This window comes from Zonotrichia leucophrys, chromosome 1, assembly GCF_028769735.1.
Source record: "Zonotrichia leucophrys gambelii isolate GWCS_2022_RI chromosome 1, RI_Zleu_2.0, whole genome shotgun sequence".
Lineage (NCBI taxonomy): Eukaryota > Metazoa > Chordata > Aves > Passeriformes > Passerellidae > Zonotrichia > Zonotrichia leucophrys.
The window spans coordinates 74,259,834-74,275,650 of NC_088169.1; the positions used below are offsets into that span (position 1 = coordinate 74,259,834).

At 36.4% G+C, this 15,817-nt stretch overlaps 1 protein-coding gene across 1 annotated transcript in view; it reads right to left on the reverse strand.

Annotated features, from left to right (window-relative positions):
* CUL5 (cullin 5) overlaps positions 1 to 15,817 on the reverse strand; it is a 31,792-nt gene that overhangs the window by 4,727 nt on the left and 11,248 nt on the right. The window contains exons 4-18 of the mRNA XM_064718117.1: positions 15,205 to 15,381; positions 14,350 to 14,491; positions 13,161 to 13,306; positions 13,004 to 13,084; positions 11,723 to 11,816; positions 8,372 to 8,502; positions 7,506 to 7,613; positions 6,872 to 6,936; positions 4,731 to 4,863; positions 4,058 to 4,189; positions 3,359 to 3,482; positions 2,437 to 2,612; positions 2,158 to 2,319; positions 1,382 to 1,500; positions 7 to 130 (exon numbers count right to left, since the gene is read on the reverse strand). Of these exons, the coding sequence (XP_064574187.1) occupies positions 7 to 130; positions 1,382 to 1,500; positions 2,158 to 2,319; positions 2,437 to 2,612; positions 3,359 to 3,482; positions 4,058 to 4,189; positions 4,731 to 4,863; positions 6,872 to 6,936; positions 7,506 to 7,613; positions 8,372 to 8,502; positions 11,723 to 11,816; positions 13,004 to 13,084; positions 13,161 to 13,306; positions 14,350 to 14,491; positions 15,205 to 15,381 (1,914 nt within the window). The remainder of the gene's footprint in view (positions 1 to 6; positions 131 to 1,381; positions 1,501 to 2,157; positions 2,320 to 2,436; positions 2,613 to 3,358; positions 3,483 to 4,057; positions 4,190 to 4,730; positions 4,864 to 6,871; positions 6,937 to 7,505; positions 7,614 to 8,371; positions 8,503 to 11,722; positions 11,817 to 13,003; positions 13,085 to 13,160; positions 13,307 to 14,349; positions 14,492 to 15,204; positions 15,382 to 15,817) is intronic.

The window sequence follows — 15,817 nt, forward strand, 5'->3', positions numbered from 1 at the left end:
ACTTGCCTGGGTTCGCAATATTCTTAGCTGGACTATTCCTTCATTCTCCTCTTCCCGCATCCTCTCTGTAGTAAGTTGCAATCGACCAATCAAATTTATCTTGCCCCTTTTCTGAACTTTAGCATTTTTTCTGAAAAAAGTCATATTGCATGAAAGTGAGCAAAAAAAATACAAACCCCAAAACTTTCAATTATAGAATTCCTGTTAAACTACAGCAGCAACAAGTACCATGACAGATCAGATACTTATAGGTTATTAGCACTGCAGCAGCGAGAGAGCTGTCTGATAGATCAAAACTCAATGCCAATTTCTCTGCACAATGAAACCTAAATAATGCTAGCAAGCATTACAAGTAAATCCAGCAGCTGAAACAACAGAACTTCAGAAAAATATATTTCAATTTAATTACATAAATGTAGAGTTTTTGGAGGAAGGTTTTACAACAAAGTTCAGGAAATATGGATAGTTAATATTCCATCAAAAACTGTCTGGGACAAAACCCAGCTATTGCAACAAAGAAAGGTGATGACATTCTTCAGTGGTGACCCACAAACTTTCTCTACAGCTTGTGTCTTCTCTCATGTCCTATCATCATTTCCCAAAGTTCAGAATCCTGATGACAGGAATAAGCATTATGGCCCTGGGCAACAAACTAAGCCCCAGGAAAGCAGATTCGTCACTTATCTCTTTCTCGACAGATCCAGATGTCCAGCTGCTGCTGAGAATGAGGCACAGAATCTGAGGTTCCTAGCAAGGAGCCAGTTCTCATCATAGACATTGAGAATGGAGGCAAGCAGAAGCAAGTAAACCACACTGAACGTAGTATGTATCACTTAGACATTCTCTCTTTGTATTATCTTGTGCTCAAAGGATTTCAAAGCACCAATAAAAGAGCACTGCAATTCTCACAGAAATAAAGACACTCCTCTGTGGGGAGAGCCACACCAAAAATCCTGGCTCTTGACAGCACACCACATCATTAAGCAGCTTCACTTCCTTTTTGTTAACTTATAATTGTTTCTGAACTTGTGTGTATGTATAATAATCAATACAGCACTACTGTGATTAGAGGCTGTCTTCCATGAAATTTTATGGACTTACTGCTAACTGGAACATAGCAAAGCCTCCAATTTTGCACTTCATCCCTTAGTGTGTAAGAAATTTAATTTCACAAAAATTAGAATTATAGAAACATTTGTTTGAAGGGGCTGCTGGAGGTGATCTAGTCCAATCACCTACTTGAAGCGTAACTATTGCCAAAATAAGTGAGCGCAGGGCAGCAAAGCATGTGTCTAGGTTCAAGAACAAAGGTTAAGTTAAAGTGAATTCCTTTAGTTATAAAACAGTACATTGTTATTTTACTTTTCAAACATCATCTTACATTAAACTGAACTCCTGGTTCACCGAGAAGAGGGTTCCTTCTGTAAAGTCTTTGGGTGAATTGACTTGAGGTTCATATAATAAAACCTGACGTTTCAGCTTTGGAAATGCTACAAGAGACTACAGAGAAAAGGGAAGGGGGAGAAAGAATGAAAATAAAACACCAGACTTTCTAAATGGAAACAACTACTTTCTATAACCATAATTCACTGCAATACTGACTGTAGTGAGGGAACCACATAGCCTTGTTTGGAACTAGTAATATCAGAGTGGGGACACGGTTTACCAAATCTCCTTCTGAAATGGGTTAGTATAAGCAAAATCATACAAAGTAGTAAAACACACAAACTCATGGCTACAGAAGTGGTGTCAAGTTTGACTTACGTGATTTCTCTCTTTATTCATGAGCTAAATAATTAGTAGTCTGCTAAAGCAAACACTGAACTTATTTCTAAGGAACATTTACCAGGTGTCACTAATTTCCTAGAGTTAGACCAAGCCTACTAGACAATACACAATTGTAACTTTCTGCTTTAGACAGCATATGGTCAAAAAATTCTTGCAGTTTCCAAAAGTTTGTGAAGTAACACTGGGTAGAGAGAACATGTCAATGTAAAGGCTGTGTGTGTTCAGCAGCAGTGCAAGGAGCCAGCACTTAATTACCAAGAAAGGCGTACACATTTGAAAGTGTTATCAGGCAGTGCTTTAAAAATACTAATCCAGTATTTCAGAGTACAAAAATCAAGAAGCAATCTGTTTCAAGAGAAAGGGATATACCCATAAAGTCCTCCTAAGTTCTGCATCAGGGAGCTCAGTTGCCAGTTTAAGATTTTCAAAGCTGATCTTCTCTCTGGGTCTTTGGTTCCATGCAAACAGCACAGCCAGCTGAAATGTTGTAACCTCCAAGTCATACTGGCCAACCTCATTCTTAAATGTTATCTGTGAAGAGATGAACATTTTACTTATAAGCCTGTCTGAATCACAAGCTTTCTTACTGTTATAAATACACAGAGAGTGCAGTCATTAAGACTGATACAATGAAAACTACACACTTACAATTCCATTGGACATGAGGTGGTGCCAGTGGAGTTTTCTACCACTGTGATTCTTTTTATAAAATTCTTCGACCTCTGGGATGAGATCTTCTAATTCCGTGGGCAGCGAGACAAACACTTTTTCAGAACTTCGGGACCAGGCACCAGCATTTAAAATTTTAATATTCACAGAGTCAGCTGTAAGATGATATTGGATGATATGAATCTCCAGGGGTAACAGATAGATAAACCAAAATGTTTTGGGTTTTTTTCCTACTCTCAACACAATTATGAAGGATTGAATTTTCAGAAAGTTGCAGGGTGTCTACCCACTTAAACATTAGGGCACTCTATGCATCACTGGCTTTCTGCCAGCAGCACTGATCAAAACCTGTTTTTTCTCTTGCTGCTGCAAAGCTCCTTAAACACTGGTGCACCTTTACAGCTGATGCTTATAAGCACTATCAAGGGTTTTCAGCATGGCAGGTCCAATGCTTGATGTTCTTCAGCCTCTCTCATCAGTGAAGCAATCTCAGAATGTGAGTTATGCTCTCCATAGTATGCATCCAGCTCTCCTGCTGGCAGATGAAGGAGGAGCACAGCATGGAGCACTAGAAGAATGATGAGGGCATAAAAGGAGGTAGTTCAGGCATTCACCTGGCTGATGCCAATTCAAGCCCCTGCTTGCAATTTGTCTACAAGCGAAGGGAATCTTTATCTACTGCTGACTGCTGACAAGAAAAACCCAAAACAACTCACAGAGTGATACAGCTCTAATATCAACTGCAGGAGAAAGCAGAGTCTACAGACAATTCCAATCTAGGGGCAACAGAGCCATGGAGATTGTGTTCAACCTGCAGTTGACATTATTTTTAACCTAAGATTTAACTGAGCTATTTTTCACTAAGAGAAATAAAAAGTAGCAAATAATTTGAAAACAATACCTGGTAAAGCAAGCTTATTATTTTTGTGCATTTCTTTGAAGGCCTGGTTCAAGTCTTCAGAGACTTTGATATCCTGGAACATTCTAGCCAGCTTGTTTACATAGTCTGCTGGCATTCCCACTTCCTATATAAACAGAACAGTAAATATGACACAGAAAACTATGAACAAAAATTTTATGTTTAAAATAATAAGCTCGAATAAATAAAAAGCATAAAGAAGGAGACTGGTATCATCGCTTTACAGTAATAGTGAATCTGCAATACAATATAAAGGGTTTTTTGCATAAATCATAAGTAGTTATCCCTTAAGGGCATATGGTGATTCTTTTAAAGAAATTCAAGTGCTGAAGAACATATGCATGCATTAAAGAATCCATGACTTCTGAAATTTGAAGGAATGTTTCAGGCATGCAAATAAAATTCAAAATTAGAATGCATTTTGCTTATATGGAATATATGAAACCTTTAGATAATTGTATGTGAAATATTTTTAAATCTGTCACTGGCACTCCTAAAGAAGAGCCAAAGAGTTTTACTTCCACGAAGTACTGTGATAGAAGGGAAGTATTAAGATGCCCTGAGGGGCCTGCTATTAAAGATAAAACTCACCTAAGCAAGAAAGATATTTAAGTTCAAGAGCGGAATATTAACTAATCACAAGCATGAGACACAACCAAAGAGAGATGTGATGCTACTTACTCTGAGCCATTCCACCATATTCTCCTCAATTTCACTATCAGCTGATATATCTAATATCAGACGTCTCGTTAAGTGAGCTTTGTGATATCGCATGAAAACATCTTTATTCTGTACATATTTAAGTACCAAAAGCTGTCAAAAACAGAGTTAAACATATTTATTTGCATTGTCAGCCAGACGAGTCTCAATGCTGATCTGATGGCGCTGCAGACTATGACTAGAGAAAGGCTACTTGACATTGCCTTAAGAGCAACTGTGTTAGCACTATCATAGGCATCAGCAATGAATGTTTCATAATATCACACCTTCAATTTCTTAGTTTTTCAAACATCAAGAAATTATCTTAAATCAAAGAAGACATTGACACAGGTATGTGAAAATCCCCTGTATTATTTTCTAGACAAATATCAGTTATTGTAATATGTTACAGTCTAATATATGCATTAATTTAATATACCAATTTTGTGAACCAACACAGAAGACATGAAACACCGAATGATTTACAATATTCAAACACACACACACACTTCATAACAAAATAAACTCTTTTCTCTACTATCACACCCCACAAAACTGCTTTTGAAGATCAAGGCCTCGACCCACATAAGGAAATAATTTAAACCAAATAAATTCCTTCTTCAAAATAATTGTGAAATAAAAAGCAAAAACATACCACTTCTTTAAGCTTTGCTTCAATTTCTTCAGAGGTTAGTTTTTTGCTTAGTGGTGTTTTTCTTAGCAACATGTCACAGTAATTAGCAAGAAGCTCAGGGCATTTGGATTCAGGCTGTGTTTTCAATCCAACACTAGATAAAAGAAGAACAGTGTTTCTTCAAACCATACAGCATCCTGCTATTCTGGAGTAGTCACATTGTTAACAAGACAGACTGCTCTCTCCTGATCCCCTTGGCAAGGATCCTGGTGGTGAATTTATATCCTCGTTAAACTAATGAAAAATTAGGGATTCTTTCTTCTTGAAAGAATAAATACTGCCAAACAGTTTGAGAAAGCTTCCATAGCTTATTTTAACTAATTACAATTTTAGAACTGTAACAATGAAGTATACAGGTGAAACTACAGTGTGAAACAACAAAATATTGTATGAAAAGAAATATTCCAGTAAAGAATTAACAAATGCTAGAGTAAAATGTTTCACTCATCTCCTCAGTATGCTGTAATGAGTTCTCAAGAACAGCCTCCTGCACCACACTTCACAGACTGCACAGACTCAACCCATCTAACACATAGTAACAGGATAAAGTTATTTCATCACAGCTATAAAGGATGGACTAACAGCTAGGAGATTAAATGCAGACTAAAGTTGAACAAGATGCCACAGTAGACAGATTGTGGTTCTTCAAAATTCATCAAGCACAGATCATGCTCCAAACCCATGTCTAGACTGGTGAATAAAACCAAATGGCAAGGACCAATCCCTATTCCTAGAGTCAGATGGCACCAACCTGACTGCTACTTAAGGGCCCACAGCAAGCTCAAGAATCCATTTTTCTTGCTCATTATTTCAGCCTCTCATCAATTAGTATAGACAGAGCTAACACTCCTCAGACAACTTGTCCTTCTTTCAAATTCATGAAGCAGCTTGCAGGCTAATGTCTTCTGCCCTCCTAAAGACCATTTGAAGTACAAGCAGATCACAAGTCTTTTGGCTGTTACAGAAGACTAGGCAAGATGAAGTTTCATTTTGCTTAAACCAGGCTGCATATCTAGACAACTTCTAAGTGCTTGGGAAGAAGAATGCTGAACAGAAGATCATCACAATTACAGTGGTTTCTAAGAAACCACTAGGCTGGGTTCACTTTAGGAGTGAAACAGTTTGAACCAGGTATCAATTGGGATGGTCTGAGAGGAAAGGAAACTATTACAAGATACCTAAGAAACTCCTCTACCTTACCTACATCTATGCAAAGTATACAAAGCAGGGATCCAGTCTTTTGTGACAGCATTCCTCCAATAAATATAAGGAGAAAGACTAATCCCTATTCTGGCTTGCCATTATCCAAAATCAAACCCAGAATATGAACCAAGACACTGGACAGATATTTATAACCATCCACCCCTAACTAGAAGCAATTGGAAAGAGAAGCTGGCAGCTCAGCTACAAAAGCTTTGTTTCCATAGTAAATCAGATGACAAACATATATATAAGCCATCCCAAGCACCTAAATAAACACAAGTTCCTACTCAAGTGGCACATCACACGGTAAATGTTAACAATCAATAACTGACTGCTACCTTCTCTTGGCTGAGTTAGCAGAGCAGGCTCTGTAAGCATGGTCCTTCTTCTTGAGTCACGCAGGTCTGCCTAATCTACTGGAAGTTGTTTAAACTAACCTGGTTAATCCTGCACTGAAACAAAAATGCAACAGCTGGACAGGTCACACTCACAACTGGCACAAGAGGAGGTGGAAAACAGCTTGTGGATGGTTACACCTTAATCAGCCACAGTTATTCCCAAGATTACTGCCTCATTTTTCCCCAGGACCTTTGCTGAAGTTGTGGCAGAGTTATACAGCTGAGGTTTTTGAAATTAGTAATCCAGGAAACCATTAGGAACTTCAGCTAACAAACTGACTCATGGTGTAAAAGAACAGATCCCCAAATACTACAAATAAATTTAAGTTGAACCAGGCTGCTATTCACTGATCCGCTTCCACACAAAGAGAGTCTTACCAGAGGTCAATAAGCAATCTGAAATTCCATAATGCAAATAACACAAAGCCCTTTTAAACACAACATTACTTTTTGAAGAGACATTTTAAAAACCTTGATTCACATAAAGTTTACACGGCTTACCCCTTTTGCTTCAATGGCAATTCAAGTTTAAATATTGTAGCATCATTCACAACTGCTTTGTATGCCTGAAAAATAATTAGATTATTGGTGCTTCACTCCATTTCTGATATGAATTGCAAAGGTTTTCTCTCTTTTTACACTACTGTAACATGGAATTAATTCAAATTTTTTTTATTAGCCTAAAGTTTGCAGATTCTATTTTCAGTTTGAGAGTTCAAATTCTATGACTCAATTTCCCACTAAACTAAACTCTTTTCCACTAACATACTAGTTTCCTTTAAACAACAACTTAGCAAGGGATTACATGGAGCAAGTTGCACATCTGAAGTCATGACACAAATACAAAGTAAATTCCGAACACAAATTATTGCTGAATTGGACATCACAGTTCTCAATACAAATATCATCTTCTGATGTGCTCTACACCATTACAAAGCTGAAGATATGCAACTTTATGCAGCTGTAACAGAAATTGAAAGCTCCTAAATTGGTAGTAAGTTTCATCAATATTTTAGTTTGCACATTTAATAGAGCTTCTAAATTTAACAGTGAACGCACACAAGGGTTTTGGAGACATCATAACACAAATTGCAACAAGTCTTACAGTGAACAAAAGACCAGCAGAAACACATACCTTATCTCTGGCAGTAAGAAATCTTGGATCATCTTGAAAAGCTTCTTTAACCAACTTGCTAAACCGATTAAATAGCGTGAGCAATTGCTCTACATACTTCTCAGAATCCTAAAGAGGCAAAAATCAAATAAAAAACCAAGGCTCCACAGAATTCAGGGTGAGCATACACGTGATTTCCTAATCTGTAAAATGCTGTACCCTAAAAAACCTGCATACTGTGAATTTATATTTTATCTTCAGTCTCTGGATTGAATAGCTCTACAGCATGTAGGCTTAAACACAGACTTTCAGGATAGTATTTCAAATATAGAAAAAAAAATTTAAAACCCCTAACTTTCTAATACTATACAGTAACATTTTATTTTAAAGAACGTTTTAAGGATCAATAAAAGACAAATGCCACATCCTAACTGCTGCAGCCATCTAGGCCTCCTAGACCCTATGGAAAAAAAGATGATAAAAAGCTGAAAAAGTACAGTGGAGAAAAAACCCTTATAATTTCCACACTGAACAACCACTCTTACATTGAAAGTAAATGTCAAATTTCATCAAGAAGTTATAATTCTGGGAAAATTGATTAGGCTTTTTAAATTAAGATTCTAGCATAATTGTGTTGTATGAACAACCCATGCACTTAATTTATAACTTTTCTGCCAATTAGATTCCCTTTTTAAAGCCACAACTGAAAACAAAAAGTAAAAAGTTATCCTAAAGACATTTAAAATTTCCAGTGGACCAAAATTGGACCTCTAAACACAAATCTTAAAAATTATTTCCATTCATGCATTTGTCCCAAAAATAGAGAATATTTAACTTCTGGAAAGTTGTTTTCCTGTTGTTATTTTACTAAAACCCAATACACTTACAGTAGTAATAGTTTCAGCAGCTGCTACCATGTCTGCAAGGCCAGCACTAACAATATGTTCTTCCAAATCCTTCAGCATAGGCTCTATGCCATTTGGAACTTTATCCATCAGTGAAAACATTAAATGCAACTCTGAAAGATACAAATACCAATGAAGCCACCAGTCAAAGACATCTATAAAACCCAAATATACTGTATTTCTCCTAGACATGTCTCAAGTGGAACATTAAATACATGAAGAACGGATAATCCAATTCATCTCTTAAAAAGAAAGATGTCTTGAATAATGTTCTAATTCTGGTCCCACAAGAAGATTCTTTTGAAGGCAAAAAAAGGTATGTTTATTGCAATGTAATACCTGCTTATACATACAGTATCTTATATAGTATGCTAATGCATACAGTATCACAAGCTTGAATAAGCCCCCCCTAAAACCAATGCCAATTTGGATTAAGTCCAGGTTCTAACACATTGCCTTCAAATCCCTGGCAAGAATGTCTCTAATTTGGAAGCCTACAGAAGCTTATGCAAGAAACTGTATGGATTCAAGACATTTTTATATTTTAAACTAAAGCCAAACACACCTGTCTTTGTGTATGTTTCAATACCACTGACAATGCTTTGTTTTATAAAAGCTTGCAAAGTTCTGAAGTAACCAAAACTGACTAATGCAAACACTGAACTCTTCTTCCCAAAGAGTTTATTTAGTTTTTTGGAAAGTTACCACTACAAAAACTTCAAAATGTAATGCTTTATTTGTCTACTTTTTTGTGAAGATATTTCAGTACTGCTTAAAAAAATAAAGAGGATATTGAAACATCAATAATCATCTTGACAAAGCTGTCCACAAAGAACACTGGGATTATTAAGGTCACCAGGTTGTTGTAAAGAGACCACACAGAACTGAACTCAGCTTGGCAAAGGACTTTGCTTCATGAAGTAGAACAAACGAACACTTTTTTTTTTGTCAGAAAACAAAATTTATAGATTCACTTAGTTCCTTAATGTTATGTCTACTGTGAAAGTGGAAAAGTCAGAGGCCCTGCCTTTGCTTCCTTTTCTGCATTACTTTTGTCAGCAACAAACATCAAGATCCCATCACCAGTGAGGATGAAATATGCTACCGTTATCTGCACCACAACAGCTGCTGCAGAAGCAAATAGAAAAGCATAGAGAAGAAAAGAAATCATTTTACAACACAACAAAGCAAATTAGAGAATGGAAACTACAAATAACATTGAATAAGAACTTGCAATGGTACTACAGACAACTCATAATGGGCTGAATTCCCGGAACCAGAAAAAAAATGTAGTTGGAGGCATTCTCAGTGCAATTTAGATCTGCTATAACAAATGGCACTGTTTTACATACAAAAAGTCCAAAAAGCTCAACTTTTACTGGATCTTTTAATCTAGCCTTTTAAAAAGAGGAAAAGATGGCAGAAAAAGAGAAACAAAAATATATGTTAAAGGGCTCTACATCTGTTTCTGTACAGTAGTGATGCCATAAATATTAAAAAAATCAGTGGTTTCTCTTAAGAATCAGTAGCAAAGGAAGACTCCAGTTGCATCCCTAAGACTGCAGAATCCAAAAACCTATAAATTCTTCAAAGACAGATTTCAAAGTAACAAAACCAAAAGGAGTATTTTACTGGAACTTCTCTCAGAATATATTATCACACTGAAGAGTAAAGAAATCAATGCAGTAGTTGTAGGGGCACTTAAAGTCTGCTTTCATTCTGTATGCATGAAAGCCAAGCATACTTTTCATTTCTGTTGCACTTCAGGAATAAAATTTAGGCCTCACTTCCCCAGTACTATAAGCAAACAAGACCACAGAAGGTCAGTTCTGAAGTGTTTGCAAGCTATGATATTTTTGATAGATTTTAGTTGAAAAATATTATTCCTTCCTGTCTTTGCACAGCATGCAAATATTACTTAACATAATAAGAGTATGTGCACAGCTCATAACCAAAAATCCCCACCAAAACAGCCCTTTTTTGTCAGTGCTGTTTAAGAAAGAAAACATCACTGAACTCTTTGGGGCAGATAATATCAGCAAGTCAGATGAGTAAGCAAAGCAGAGCAGAGCAGAGCAGAGGACACGATCAGATGTATCCATTCCTATGCACAGCTCCAGTCTTTAATTATGTTTCAGCCATCTGCACCTGCACCCTTCACTGAAGCATTTGAAGCAGTTCTTACAGACTGAGCAGAAGTGCCCTGCAACCACAGGACAGCCACAGCCACAAGAGAGGGCTCTGGGAATAGCTCAACAGGTTTCTAAAGAAAGGTCCTTGGGCAGATGAACCCTTCTGAAGCTCTGTGTTTACATAAGCCTCCTGCATTCTCCCAGAGGCTGTAACATACACTCATAAGAAGTTTCACTGCTTTCTACATTTAGCTCTGGGCAATTGCCAGAAATCATGCTGCTAGATGAACAGATCAGTATGACATAGTTTTGAGGTCAAATATTTTCTTAAATGCTGGCTTTAGAAGTGAGTATTTTCTGTAATATTCTAAGTCATAAAACAGTTTTCTTATTTCAATAGAAATGGAAACCTCTGAAGACATAAGTAAATATTCCCTGGCTGCAGGATACCAAGACCTCAAAGAAAAATTAACCTGTGATTTCAGTTTGGTTTCTTTTTTTCATTTTTCCTACCTGAATTACAACATTTTAATGACATATTTAGTTTGTTTTATCATAGTAACTTCTCAAATTCTGGCAGCAGAGTTAAAGAAATATTCTGAAAACTTTAAAGAGCCATGCAGAGCTAACTTTCAATACTCACACTGATATATTGGCCATAAACCCCCATGAACAGCTTGCAAAGATTTTGGTCATTTGACCTACAGGTCCTGCATCAATAATCAGAATAAGAAAATTTTCTCTCTGCCTTTCAGAAAAAAAATCTTTTATAAAGAGATGTTTCACTTTTTTCCCAGGTGTAAAGAGGTAGTGGGGTGAAACAAAGAGGAAATGCTTGTATCTGGAGTACTCAAAGACAAAGTAAAGACATATGGAGCATTTACCAGAGTTGGTCAATATAATGCAAGTAAGTGTAGGAAAAAATAGAGAAAAAAGAGCACGAAATATTTTCTTTGAAACAAGATTAGAGCTATTCACTCATTCAAATTAAAGTATTGTGTACATCAATTTCAAAAGTGATAGGAAAAAATATGAATCAATGATGGTAATTTTTTGTGGGATTGTTCATGTGCAATAATATTTTTATAGGAAGAACTACCACCATCTATTAAAAACAGTAATTTGATATATCTACACACAAATCTATTTTTATGCAGTTCATGCAGGGTTCACCCTGCACTGCTCTTGAAGCTCCACTTACTTTCTGTTTCATTTCGTTTGATCATGCCTTGGCATTCAGCTAGAATAGTCTCTTTAAAAGATGTCACCAGGGCATTGACGCAGCACTCCATGAGCTGAAATACATTAAACACAGGATTAGCTCAAGCAGCCACCTGAACCGAAGTCTGATGTGTCTTCAGTTTGCCATGACACAAAAACCAACCTGTTCTCAACAACTAGCTCTACAAAACAATGAACTCATTCACTGACTCACAAAACTACGTGCAGTTTGAATAGAATCTATACAGGAACCATATTTCTTCAAAATGTTTAGGTTAGTAAATGTGGCAAAGTCTCCTCCAAACCACTAAGGAGCTTAGTATTTTTTTCTACTCATTTCTCTCAAGGGAGCCACCACTTTTGGAACAGTAACTACCCTACTTCATTTCCAAGTATACATCCAAGAGCTAAGAATAGTTCTCATTCCAGCATACCCTATTTGGACCAGGCTGGATGGCTTGAACAAGGCATTAGATCTAGAACAGAAACTGCCTGTACATGTCAGGACCATCTCTCCTTTGTCAGCCTCTTTATATGGGCTACAATTGATACCTGTGCAAAATGAATGACTCACAGCTTAACAAAAGGTGTAAAGCACATTTTGATCCACTTCAAAAAATGATCAGATTTAAAAGGTATTTATTTAAAAGAACCTGTTTCCTGAACTAATTTCAACACAGACAATTATGACATATTCATTGTATTCTTCCTCTAGAATCTGAACTGTGTAAAAAACTTGCTGAAGAGGGAAGAAGGGGAAGGAAAAAAAGAAAACTCATCTTTTATATTAAATGGCCATATTTCAGCCTAAGAGGGAATATATTACAGCTTTAATGAAATTTCTATTGCTCCTTTTGATTGCAATGAACAATAACTCTTTCAGGTGTTCTAAATGAGCACAGAGAAACCGTTAGCCAAACAGATTTGACAGTTGATTTTCAAACATGATTCTCATCCACTGTTAACCATAGGGAAAAATCCACCATACCTAACTCAAAAGGAAAGAACAAAAGCCAATCTGAATAAAAACCTGCCTTTCAGTTTTAGCTTTTGATCTACATGTGCTATTTAAACATTTACAGAAATTGTAGATTACCAGATTGGAAAGTAAGACATGTTTTTGCAACAAATAATTTAGGATTTGCAAACACAAAATAAACAGTTCCAATTTAGTGTTATCAAATAATACTGTAACACATAACTAAAACCTACAGCACTATATAACTAGGAAATACACAATTTTTCTACGCATTATACTCACTGCTTCTACAGAGTTACATTCACGTCTTGTTTCTAAATATCGTAGTGCTCTTTTCTCTTCTTCTTTTAGTTTAGCATCTGCCTGTGCAAAAGTAGAACAGCAATCATTTTAAGTACTAACACATTCAGTACAAAGTTACAACAGAATTTTTACTTACATATTTCATATAATTCTGTACACCGTTTTGTTGTAAATAAGAAGGAGCCTGTGTTCTATAAAATCTCTCTGTTGAATCCAAATATGCCTTTTCAAAGTTATCCCGATATATCTGAAGTTTATCTTCAGGATTAGAACAAAGGTTAACTGCAAAGAGAAAGTCCAAACTTACTCTCAAGTCTTGGAAATTTATGTGGCTAATAATAAGCAAATTTCAATGAGAGAGTGAGACTCATATTAAAAGGTTGCATTGAACAATCTGAAAGATCTGATAAATGGCCTCTGATCACAAAGGTAACCAAATTTGGCCAATCTTTGCTCCCAGAAACATTCAGATCCACTATAGCAAACTGGAAAAAAGTTTCATACTTAGTTCCAGCACTTCAGTCATTTGAACTTGGCAACCATAAATACACATACAACTGCAAAATTGTAAGGAAGGAATAAAAAAGCTCAGAATGGTGCCTAATAAAGTGAAAAAGTTCTCCACCTGACTGAGCAAAAAGCTTCTCTTAGATACTGTTCCTGAAATCACAATGTCTCCATTTTAGACTTTTTTCCCTGTTTTACAACAATGGAGACAGTAAGCTTATTGCAGTGCTTTGCACTATTTGAAAGAGAGTTTCAACTGTTACAGAGAAATGAATAGTCATTAAATGGAATATGCTTTAAAAAAAGTTAGAATTTGACTTCTATAAAAAGCTGTCTTATAGAATATTAGCCACAAGTTTAGTTCAACAGGCTGGAAAGCTTTCAAAAGTAGCAGGCAATGGTGAAATATCACAAGTTTCAGATACACAGATCTGTTCTGCAACAAGGAGAGACTCAAACTCTTAAATGTAGCCTGTTTAGCATTTCTTCTTCAAACCGTCTGAAGAATCAGAAACAGTATATAAAGGAGTACAGACACTGCTGTTGTACAGTTATATGTGCAACCCCAAAAAGTCAAAAAGTATTCTTCTCTTAGAAAACATCGATTTTGCAGTAACTGATACACAGGTAAATTACTTAAAACCTGAAGATTATAAACAAAAATTAATTGGTACCATGAATCAACAAGCACAACAAAAAAAAAATCAATACAAAATGCTGAGATAATTCCAACCCTACCACCACAACCGCCAACTTTGTAGGAAGAAAATTCATTTAATAAAGTGAGGAGGCAACAGGTCAGTGTGTGCAAGACGTACCATATGATTCTCGAACTCCAATAACGAGCTGAGAGTCAAAAGCTTCTCCTAGCCTTTCAGCATGAACTAGCTTCATTGCACTGTCCTGAAGTCTGTTTTTTATATTTGAAAATATGGATTCATTCCATGTATCTAGCATGAGCTGCATATCAGGAAGAAAAAAAACAACCACCTGTTAGAAAGGTACACAGAGACCTAAGTTCGTGCAAAAAAGTACAAGACATCAGAAACAGAAATCAAGCAATTTATAATGTAACTTTCAGGTCCTACGCAGCAGTTCAGCTATGTTAGAACTTGATCTTGCTCTGAACTTGTTATACAAGTCATATTCAGCTCACATTCTAAATTTACTTTATGTAACTGGACAGCTAAGGGGATCAGTCTTGAATTCATATATTCACTCCATAATTCTCTATTACTTCTACAGCTCTTCATAATCAGTCAAGTAACCTTCCAGCAATACATTGTGTCAGGAGTTGCTATATCAGGGATACTTCTGAGGCAAACACCAACTATAATTCACCATTTGGCAGGCATAGTCTTAGACAAAACTAAAACCTCAACTAACACCAAAGTTACATGAAGAGAAAGATTGATGGATTTATATTGCATTTATCCAACAAGAAAGTTCAGTATGCACATAATGCGTCTGTAGTTTATAAAAAACTCCATACCTCATCTAAGCACTGCAAAGTTTTAACATTAGTTATGGAGGTTCTTATCAAAATCCTCATCACTCAATGTGCCCCTTTATACTCCATTGTGTGATTTGTTATTTTTGGTGACTGCTGCTAATGCTGCTGCATCACATGAGGACTGGTGCCACAAAGCTCTCTGGCAGTACAGCCCACTCACCTTTCGAACAATGCTGTCTTCCACGTTGGACTTCTTGTTGCTGCCCTGCTTGCCCATCAGAGTGATCTCCAACTGACAGAAGGGCTTGGGCAGAATGTCGCACTGGGTGAAGAACTTGCGCCACTCCACGATGTAGGCTTTGAGCAGAGCTGTATCATCCTGGTGACTCAGCACTCTCTGCAGGTGGGGCGAGCAGAGGAGGCAATTTACAAATCAATTTATGCACAAAACATGGGCTCTGTTTATGCTGAAAATAACTCTCCATATAAAACTCAAATATACACATATATCAGACTAACGAAGTCTACATATTGAAGTGCCATTTGGTTTCTTGAAGCAGTTATTAACCCATGTCATATGGGTCATTTCTAAAGGGCAAAGAAACACAGCAGTAAAAAAGTACTCAGTAAATTCAAATTTTCTAAATTAACCTCTTTTTCTCTTATGAAGTCATGTGCAAGTAAAAAATTAAAATCTTTGGTCTAAAGGCATGTGCTGGTACAACCATAGTAAAAAAAAATTAAATCAAAATAAACCTGTAAGGACTGTGTTATATTCTATATACTGACAGGTTTTGATTCAATGGCACCTACTAACCTTTCATTAGACCCAG